The 10,825-nt window shown below is 32.8% G+C and overlaps 1 protein-coding gene across 2 annotated transcripts; it reads left to right on the top strand.

Moving 5' to 3' along the window:
- Positions 1 to 523: 523 nt before the first annotated feature.
- LOC110710093 (phosphoethanolamine N-methyltransferase-like) lies at positions 524 to 8,803 on the top strand. Of its 2 annotated transcripts, none has more exons than XM_021888360.1 (12): positions 524 to 859; positions 976 to 1,103; positions 3,925 to 4,062; positions 4,221 to 4,358; positions 4,718 to 4,861; positions 6,203 to 6,313; positions 6,409 to 6,550; positions 7,246 to 7,526; positions 7,844 to 8,005; positions 8,094 to 8,147; positions 8,250 to 8,324; positions 8,460 to 8,803. In XM_021888360.1, exons 2-12 carry the CDS (start codon positions 984 to 986, stop codon positions 8,556 to 8,558), a joined length of 1,464 nt encoding a protein of 487 aa, XP_021744052.1. In that variant the 5' UTR covers positions 524 to 859; positions 976 to 983; the 3' UTR covers positions 8,559 to 8,803. The 2 variants fall into 2 exon arrangements, with proteins under 2 accessions (XP_021744052.1, XP_021744051.1); XM_021888359.1 differs by having other exon boundaries at positions 524 to 833.
- The last annotated feature ends 2,022 nt before the right edge of the window (positions 8,804 to 10,825 follow it).

Raw genomic sequence — 10,825 nt, forward strand, 5'->3', positions numbered from 1 at the left:
GCTAAGTTAAGGTTTTCTAGGGTTAAACAAGTTTGGGTCAATCACTGACCTACAAAGATTGATCGTTATAAACTTTTGGACGCTCTATCTTTATTTTAATGCACTAGCTCAGCGTTTTTCCTAAAAATAAAAAAAAAAAACTCATTGTTGATTGTACTCAAGAACACATGGGGCAAGTAAGAATTTGTACCACAAAGTAGATGACACAAGAGTGAATTTAATATTAGCACCAGACACGTATCAGTATCACTTTCAATTGAATTTCATTTTCTTCAAAACTTTCGATTTAATTTTCATTTTCTCAAGACTGAAATACAATTTTCACAATTTGTTCGTTTCTCCGATCACCACATAAAAAAAAAAGGCAACCCCCTAATCGTCCAATGATGATGACCGCTTGCTGCCTCGTAAGGGTGAGAAAATACTATTAACAACAGAAAAAATCGCAATTGTTGTAGGTCCGTCCCACTTTCTCTCTCCTATCATGCTAACGAGTCTATATATACAGACCCCTCAACCCTCTATTCTTTCCCACACCAAAATGTCTATCCATCATTTCTAGAGTGGTAGTTGTTTTTGGTACCCTCACTTCTTTCTTCTTTCACTTTGAGTGATTGTTGTACTGCTCATGCGGCAGAGAGGCAGGGCTTCGAACCGTAGATCCAGGACTTTCTCTCGTTCTCGCATTGCCATTGAAGGCCGCTAAATTTTCACCATTTTCCCCTCTTCAAATACTACTAGTACTACCCACTCTTTTTTCTTTACGAATCGTGTTTGTTGTCCTCCTAGATCTGCAATCCATTGTTTCCGGTCTCACAATATGGCCGCCTCAGGTTCGTGCTAATAATCTGTTTTATTGGTATGATATTGTTGAAATAAATACTAATTAAAAATCTCGTCAAAAAAAAAAAATACTAATTAAAAATGATTATTGTTGTTAAATTGGTTTTGGGTTTTTGTGAATGGATTGTGTAGCTTTGGGAATGACGGAAGAGAGAGAGGTGTTCAAGAAGTACTGGGTTGAACACTCTGTTGATTTGACTGTTGAGGCTATGATGCTTGATTCTCAAGCGTCAGATCTTGACAAAGAAGAGCGACCTGAGGTATCTTCGGTTTTTTTTTTTCTTGTTTTGGTATTTTTATGTTTTGATTAATTTGGTTGTAATGAACGTCGGTATTAATCCCGAAAAATTAGGATGTACACATCATTTATCGGACTGAGACTTCCTACCTTGAAAAAGCCGCAACCGATAAGAAATGACAGTTGATTTGTTACGAAAAAAACCATAAATAGTGGACACTTGTAAAATATTTACGTACTCTTATATTCAGGAGTCAAGGACTATATTACAGTCGATAAATTAAAAAAATAAAATTATATTATAATAAATAAAAGGTGATGCTATAGCTATTAGGGCTATATATATATATAAGCATTAAAAAACACTTTTGAAAATTGTATAAAATTAGGAATTTATGACAAAAACAGGCGTAGATCAGTGTAATTATTGTGTTTTTGTCATGATTTTCTTAATTTAAACAATTTTCAAAAGTGTTTTTAATTCTTAGATGTAGCCCTAAGGGCTATGTGTAGCATTTTTCATAAATTAATTAATTTTTTAAAAGTGATATCTGGTTAGAGTTTTTTTTACTGATTTAGATGATTGTGGGATCGATTCTCAACACTTTACTTTTGTGACTTTCTAAACAACAACAATAAAAAAGAACAAAAAATAAATATTAATTTTTTTAATTATAAGTTGACCTTGATAATTACAAACTATAAAAAAATTATATTTGAAAATACTACATATATGCTTAAACTTACTCTACTTGGGAAATCTGGTGTAAAAAATCTGAATGATGTTTTAGCACCAGTATGAAGGGAAAGTTATATTTAAACAACCTTGAAATAAATTGATGATGATACCTCCGACATTGGACTTTTTATCCTATAAATTATCAAGACGCATACTTTTATAACGTGGATACCATCTTATGATTATCAACTAGGTACGGAGTATCAATTCAGTCTTATTCCTGTACACGTCCTAGTTCATTAAGTTAGTGATTTTATTTCGTATAGATATGTAAAAAACAGAACAATAGAAACTATTACGTTATCAAAATGACAAATTTTTAATAACTCAAGTGGTGTACATAAGTAAATTTATATCATTATCCCTTTAAAACAAAAGGTAAAGGTATGTGATGTGAATTAAGTAAATAAATATTAAAACAAATGCTATGCTTTGTACCAACTATTTTGTTCATGTGACTTGATCTATTTTGCGCTTACCGATACTATATCTTCTCAACCTGACAATTGTAATACTATTAAAAAAATAAATCTAATTTGTATTTTTGCATATGTATTTTGTTAAGTGAATTAAAATATATATAAATAAAAAAAATTAAAAAAATAAAAAAATAGAGTGCGGTTGGTTAAATGCAAATACTAGTATAAAAACAAGATAGTACAGTTTATAATAATAAAAGTTGTTTAAAAGTTTTAAGTAGGTAAAAAAAGGGGAAATGAGACATTAATTTAGGGGCTCAGTTTTTTGGGTTAAATAAAACTTTTATTTGGAAAATGAAAAGACTAATACTTTATCTATTATTATTACCTTATAAAACACCACTTTGACTCACATTGTAATGGATAAATTAATTGAAATTATTTTACCAATGATAAGAAAAGAAGTGTTATGTTGTTACGATTTTTATTATAGCTTGATCTGCACGTTTTTATCTTTTCTAATCACTTTTTCAACTAGAACGGCAACAAGGTGTGTTGTAAGTGTAAAAAAAACAGAGAAAATATATGTACTCAGTATAATATAAGTTCTTGACCACAAGTTGGTGCATAAAAGTGTATGTATGCTTCACATGGACGACTCTAAGAGTCTAAGCAAGTTGTTGGCATGAATGAGCTAATGACTTGACAAGTCTAGAGGAAATTATTAACTGAATCCTGCAATAAATTGACAAGATTGTTTTAATATATAAGAAGTTAATAATAGTAGTAGTTATTAGCTAGTAAGATCTGATTCTTTGTTAATATTTCTTAAACTTATTAAACTTTGCTGAACTTTATAGTTCTCATTTGAACTTATGCTAGGTGGAAATAAATTCAGGTGTAAGTAGTTTACATATGAGAGAAAATAGTATGTAAAAATTCAACAAAAATTAGTTTTGTTTGTAAAAGAAATACGTAGGACGGAGTATTAGTTTAGTGAAAGTTAAGATAAGAGAGGAGTCCTATTCTAAAGACTTAACAAATAGTACAAAATTTCCAATAAATAATTGTGTAATTGTTTATTATTTAGAGCTTTTTAAAATTAAATTTTTTTTAAAAAAATTATTTTTTTAATTTTATTACAAAAGCAAGTACTCGTCATTGATTATAATATTAAATAGTACTACATATTTAGGTGTGTGGATAATTACATCAATTTTGGTATGATACCATTCTGAAGTTACTATGCGGAAGTTACTAAATATTACGTACTCCGTAGTTGATAGTAGAAGTTTAAAGGTTAAGTTAATTAGTTGTAACAAAAATTTAAGTTAATACTTTAAGACCAACCCAATATGTTTATCAGAGTAGATTGTAGCATTATGTAGTTGAATTGAAGCTGTAACCACTCACAAGATTACCGAACTTGATCCATTTTAGAGTGTTAAAGTTATTTTGGGCATGCTGAACTGCCTTCTTACAAACTGTAGTGTTACTTAAAGTGATCTTACATGATTCTGAGTTGACTTTCTCATAATTTATAAGCAATCTATTCTACTTGTAATTGTATTCTGTCTATTGAGAAACCATGGCATATTTGTTTGAAGACTTTGGACTAGAATAAGTTTGTAAATGATTATCAAAGAACTGTATGAGACTTTTTAACTCAATTCTTTATGGTACAGGTACTTTCCATGCTTCCACCTTATGAAGGAAAGTCCGTCTTAGAACTCGGTGCTGGTATTGGTCGTTTTACTGGTGAATTGGCCCAAAAAGCTGGCCAGGTTATTGCTCTGGATTTCATTGAGAGTGTTATAAAGAAGGTGACGTGGAAACATGACATCTTTCTATCTCTTGATTTTCTCTAGTTTGTGTATTCTATCTGATTTTGTAGGAATGATTACTACTCTTTTATAATGGTAGTGACTACAAGTGCTCGCTTCTCTACTTCTAACTGCTTTAATGCCTTTCTTGGTTGCAGAATGAATGCATAAATGGGCATTACAAAAATGTGAAGTTTATGTGTGCTGATGTGACATCTCCCAGTCTCAATTTTTCACCAAATTCTGTGGATATCATATTCTCCAATTGGCTACTCATGTATCTTTCTGATGAAGAGGTATACTTTCATTTTCACCCTTAGTTCCCCAATTAACACTGGTTGTTCCGCTGTTTTCTTGAGCATGGTTGTCTAGAATGCCTTTCTAGACAATAGCTTCTTGACTTATCTGCCATTTCTGCATTGCCATGCGGCATTTAGTAGTAGAAGCTTTTTAATTTCAATATACTATTACAACCAAGCATATAGTCATTAGTGGTAAATGGTTGCAAAGAGCATTTTAATCACAATCTACACCTACAACTGAGAAGTTAAATCTACTATGTGTGCACAAGTCTACCAACTTTTCTCTGGTTAGTAATCTGCAAATTGTGAAAACTGCTATAATAATTTCCCTACTGTCATGTTTAAAATTATAGGTTGAACGTCTGGTTGGAAGGATGTTGAAATGGTTGAAGCCAGGAGGGTACATTTTCTTCAGAGAGTCTTGCTTTCATCAATCTGGAGATCACAAGCGCAAAAGCAATCCGACTCACTACCGTGAACCTAGGTTCTACACCAAGGTTGTGATTCATGTTTTTTTTACATTTTTTATTTTTTTTTGTTATGTCCATTTCTTCTTAATCAGTTGGTTGAATCATGTTATATGTATTCTTCTTATAATGCAGGATGCAGAATTTGTTATCATTGTTAGTTTGTTACCATTGACAAAACTAAGATGAATGTCATTTATGTTAATAACTAACCATCTCTTGTGGAGCATATGTAATCATGTAGATTGTCCTCTTATGTATGTGGTGGAAATTATTTAATTTAATTGTGTATCTGGTGATATAAGTAATTAATACTTCAATTAAATATCCTTATCTATATGCTTTGATAAGTAGTGGACCTAGTTTCGAAGGCTATTATGCATCTGCTTCATTATTGCTCCTAAAACTCTAAGCAGGCTCTCGCCTGTGTAATTTTGTTATTACAATTTATAACAAAGAGTCTGCTTTGATAAGACCCTCTGCTAAGTTACACTAAACAGGATTTATAATTATCTTAATTGGCAAATTTGATTCTGGTGATATAGTCCAATTAAAAAAATAAATTAAATGGATGTTACAGATGCAAAACAAGTTGGAGAGGCCTAGCAAAGGTTTGAGTCATCGCTTATACTGTTGACAATCTTCACACCTACACATTTAATTTTAATTATATAGAACAAGAGTAGTAGCAGCTTTTCAAATTTTGTTAAAAACATAAATACTGGGAAAGGCTATCTATCTGTATATGTGTATAAGCTAGACTTGTATTTTTTTTATGTGTTTAAGGATTTAGTGCCTTTATTTTTAATTTTAATCTATTAACTCTAGGGCTATCATGACATTTTCTAAGGTTTAGGGAAAATGGAAGCCATGTCAGATTCAATGGGTGAGTGGTGCCCTGAAATATGTAAAGAGCATACCTTAATAAATTTCTCTTTAGAAATTGGATACCCTTATGGATAACATAGAAATCTTACTCTCCTGTTGTCATTAGTTGGATACGATTGGAGCTTAATCCAGCATTCTCTATTAAGTAGCCTACTAGGTTAAATATAATAAGCAATTGCTAACTAGATTTTTATATAAAGCTTCATATATGAAATCAATTCTAATTCAGAAGGGGGTAATTACTTAATATAATTATATAAACAAAAATAAAGGCATTATATGCTATCTTAATTCATATTATGCATTGTTCATGCATCTATGATAATTTATTAGTAAAACGTGATGTTGTGCACCTTGCATCATGTTTGCTATTGGAATTTTGATTTAGATATGGAAGTACCTTATTCAATATTTCTAGCCTTTCTTCTGCTACCTCAAACTTGATACTTTGCTTCTCATTACTGAAGTCATTCATTGCTACAGGTCTTTAAAGAATGCCATATGACAGATGAATCTGGGAACTCCTACGAGCTCTCCCTTATTGGATGCAAATGTATTGGAGCTTATGTCAGAAGCAAGAAGAATCAGAACCAGGTCATGGGTGTTTCTTTCTGTGCCATAATTTTATTTATTTACTGTGGATCACAACTAGTGAGCAACATGTACTGAAAAGTGACTTCTGGTTGCAGATTAGTTGGTTATGGCAGAAAGTTGATTCAGAGGATGATAAGGGGTTCCAGAAGTTTCTGGATACCAGTCAGTACAAATTTAACAGCATCCTGCGGTATGAAAGGGTATTTGGTCCAGGCTATGTTAGCACTGGAGGAATCGGTAAGTTTGGAGTTCTTACCCTATTTATAGTGTTCGGCCGTCAGTGTGCAGCTTTTTAGGAGTTGGTAAATTGATACTCCGAATAGTTATACTTGGATAATTCGTTAATTTAGTTCATAAAACCTGACATGAGGATCATCTATCACAAAGATAACTGCCTTGATTCCTAGTAGTTATCATAACAATTATAAGCAAAGACTAATTGTTTCTCATCTTAAAATCTAAAAACGAAAGACACAAAAAGCACAGGGTTGCTCATGCATTTTCTTTCAATAACTGTTCTTCGGGGGAATGGGGGCTTCTCAGAACTATACTTCTTGTTTTGGGTTTGGTCTAATCAAAAGAAGAGAAAACATATTATATGATTGTGTTCCATAGGAGACTCCATTCATTGTCATGAAGTATTATTGTTGACTACCATGTTTTGTGCTTCATTATCAAACATGTTTATGAAACTGCTCAAATTTGGTATTAAAAAGAAAGCATATGTCGTTCATTTCAAACAAATGCTTTTGAATTTGTTTGGGGTTTTTCTTTTAAAATACATCATTCATGTCAGTCTTAGTTAAGATCATATATGACCACCCCTTTACGGGTCGTATGGGTGAGTTTGAGAACTAACATTTTCTGGAATTATTTTACATGCCTTATGAAATCACTCTTGGTTTGATGTTAGTGTATATGGTTCTGAGCAGAAACAACCAAAGAGTTCGTCTCGAAGCTTGATTTGAAGCCTGGCCAGAAGGTCCTAGATGTGGGTTGTGGCATAGGTGGAGGTGATTTTTACATGGCAGAGAACTATGATGTGGAGGTTGTCGGAATTGATCTCTCTATTAATATGATCTCTTTTGCCCTTGAGCGTTCAATTGGTCTCAAATGTGCTGTTGAGTTTGAGGTGGCAGATTGTACCAAGAAAGATTACCCTGAGAACTCTTTCGATGTCATCTACAGCCGTGATACCATTTTGCATATTCAGGTAACATGCTTTCTTTGATATTTAGGATTCAAATCTTTAAGTATGTGTGAACATTTTAAATCATACTTTTTCAATTATGATTCTCAAGTAGTTACTCAATTTAATGTCCAAATACTATTGTTGAAGATTTAAATTTAAATGCCAAATATCTAAAAAAAAAAAAATCAATTAATAAATTGCTAGTTGTCCATGTTGAATTGTACTGACTTCATACTCCACTAACTCCAGAAATTTGCATCACAACTTATGAGAAAGACTTTAAGGAAAGTTCTTTTAAATGGAGAAAACTAACTCCTGAACTTATTTGTCATATTCAGGACAAACCTGCATTATTTAGATCCTTCCTCAGATGGCTGAAGCCTGGAGGCAAAGTTCTAATCAGTGACTACTGCAAGAGTGCTGGTCCACCTTCACCTGAATTTGCATCGTACATCAAGCAGAGGGGATATGATCTCCACGATGTGAAGGCATATGGGCAGGCAAGCTTATTGAATTTATGCTTTGTGTTTTAATTTGGAACTTCTTGATATTAACAAATTATGATCATGTGACTGTTGATTCTATCAGATGCTTAAAGATGCTGGATTTGTTGAGGTTATTGCCGAGGATAGGACTGACCAGGTCTTGAATATTCACTCGTTATTAATTTGTATTTTTTAAATTTCTGTGACTGGGGAAATTGAAACTGAACCTTTATTTCCCCGTTTTGCTGTTTGCTTTCAGTTCATTCAAGTTCTGCAGAGGGAACTAGATGCTCTTGAGAAGGAGAAGGACGAATTCATTGCTGATTTCTCTGAGGTTTGTACATTGTGCACTTTCTGCTGCTTATATCTTCTATTTCTCATTGATCTTGCAAATTAAATGAAGGATCGAAATTGGTTTTGTGATAGTTTATGAAAATGATTTACATTTTATTGTTGCAACGATTTTCAGCAAGATTACAATGATATAGTTGATGGGTGGAAGGCCAAGTTAGTGCGGACTAAAGGAGGTGAGCAGCGATGGGGTTTGTTCATTGCCAAGAAAAAATGAAGAATCAGCTAGCTGGTGAACTCTGCACGGGACCTTCTACTCGTATTAGTTTATCTATGTATTTTAAATCCTGAGTTGTATTTGGGAGATATGCCAATAAGTTGCGTGTTGCAAACTGAAAGATAATTTCTCATAATTATCTTATATATTATAGATTTACTACATTTGAGTTAAATTAGTACATTTCTCATTCAAATCATTCTCATAAGATATAGTTGATCCACTCTCTATATGAGAGATCCAGTGGTTAAATTATGTGCGGTGTTTTCTGTACATTTACTAACCTCAAGAGAGTCCCGATTTTAACATAGCAATATCATCTTTTAACTTGCTAATATGGTGAATTGAAGTTAAAACCCTTTGTTAGTAGATCCAACTAATGCATACTGTGTTAAAAGTGGAATCTGCTTCACTAGTGTGAAGGATAATTTGGGAGTTTATTTACCGCATAAGTGAAGAGATATGTAATAGCCTCAAACTATGCCATCCTTCATAACTAAGATTCTTTGTATACTTTCTTGATGCAAAGAATCAACAGTGAAGCATAGCAATCCTCAAAATACACATGATTATATTAACACCTTTAAGAAGCTGGTCTATTAGACTCATATAGAGCCTTGAAAGACTTGCTGATAGAATGTTTACTGTTTTTATTTGTCACTTTACAAATTGTTGGGTTTTAGGTGTAATTAGCGGAATTTTAAAAATCACGTTCATAACTCCTAAATAGGATCGCATGCATATGTATATTATGAATCAAATTCAAGGTTAGAAATTACAACCTTTAATGCATATATTCCCAAGTGTTTCTTCCTCTTCTTGTGGAGATAAAGAGCTCCAAGGATCGCTCTCCTAGTATTGGTCTACAATCATGAGCAGAATCTCCATCAATGCTAGTTGGGAGGAAGAAAAACAATCATTCTCGGTAGAGAAAGGGGCGTCGTTTAAGGAGAGAGAGAGGGAGAATTATACATTCTTTTGGTGAGAGCAATTGTTTCATCCATTATAATTCTCACTTAACTTTATATATCTATATAATTCATTAAAAGTAGGATTAATGTGAGGGTTCCAAAACCAACCCAAATACATTCCTCTTATAGTGCCACGTCATACCCATTAGAACGAAAGACAAACAAAATAATTTCCTCTTCAATCACTTTATCAATCAAGCAAAAAAACGGGAAGATTAAGTTTCATTGAATGATACAAATGGAAGATTTAGTTTCTCTCTATCTAAACTAATACATGCAATGTTAGGTTTAAGATTTTATATTTATTAATATCTTTAACTTTTAGGATTACGATTAATTAAATTACGAAAAGTGATAATAATTGAAAAGATTATCGACATTACTATTCAAATAGGAATATAAAGATAATTTTAATTTTACAAATCAGTATTTCCATATTTTTGAAGAAAAAAGGAAGGAAATGTTCACATATAATTGAAAACTTTAATGACCTTTATGAAAAAAGGAAGGAAATGTTCACCACCCACGGCCACCTGAATCGACCCCACCCCGAAATTCCACCCCCTTCCACTTGACCCCCCTCCCCTCCAAACTGAAACCCCGCCCCATCAAACCGAAAACCCACCTCACCTCGAAACCCACCACATCGAACCAAAATCCCACCAGTCTAAGACCTGCCGCACCGAACCTAAACTTCCCTTTTCCATGTATTCGCATACCCCAAGCAGCACCAGCAATTAAGGATGACGGATTCTACTCAAATTCTTCAACTAAAATCGAAGAGAAATTAAGTCAAAATTTAATTGAAGTATCTTAATTCCTTATTAAGAAGAGTAAAATGGGAAATAAGGGTACAACCTAATGAAATTGCTTGAATTGCCAGAGGCGAATCTAAGAAGGAACAAGGGGTACCACGTGCTTCCCCCCCCCCCCCCCCCCGGCAACAAAAAAAAAAGACAGAAAAAAGTAGTTGATCATAGATAACAGGTCTCTTAGATGCTGCCATAGATAATGCCAAAAATGTGACGTTGCTTTCTGTTTTAAACTAAAGAAACCGGTCTCTTAGGTTAGTTCTCTCCTTTTCTTTCTATTTTTAAACTAAAAGTGACCGGTTATATATATGAAAACTGATCTCTTAGTTTCCCTCTTTTACTTCTACTTACATATGTGCATAATTAATTTTGTGTTCACCTAATTTTTTTAGAAAAATTATTTTTCTCCAAAGGCTCTTGTTTATGTTATAAAAAATTATTAAGTAGTAGAATCTATTACTTTCAAAAGGCGTATATGATACCA

The sequence above is a fragment of the Chenopodium quinoa genome, unplaced genomic scaffold (genome assembly GCF_001683475.1).
Source record: "Chenopodium quinoa cultivar QQ74 unplaced genomic scaffold, ASM168347v1, whole genome shotgun sequence".
NCBI classification, from domain to species: domain Eukaryota; kingdom Viridiplantae; phylum Streptophyta; class Magnoliopsida; order Caryophyllales; family Amaranthaceae; genus Chenopodium; species Chenopodium quinoa.

Coding starts and splice junctions, on each gene's coding strand:
- LOC110710093 (XM_021888359.1), top strand. Junction 4,359..4,717: donor TGTATCTTTCTGATGAAGAG/GTATACTTTCAT, acceptor TTAAAATTATAG/GTTGAACGTCTGGTTGGAAG. Junction 8,148..8,249: donor CCGAGGATAGGACTGACCAG/GTCTTGAATATT, acceptor GTTTGCTTTCAG/TTCATTCAAGTTCTGCAGAG.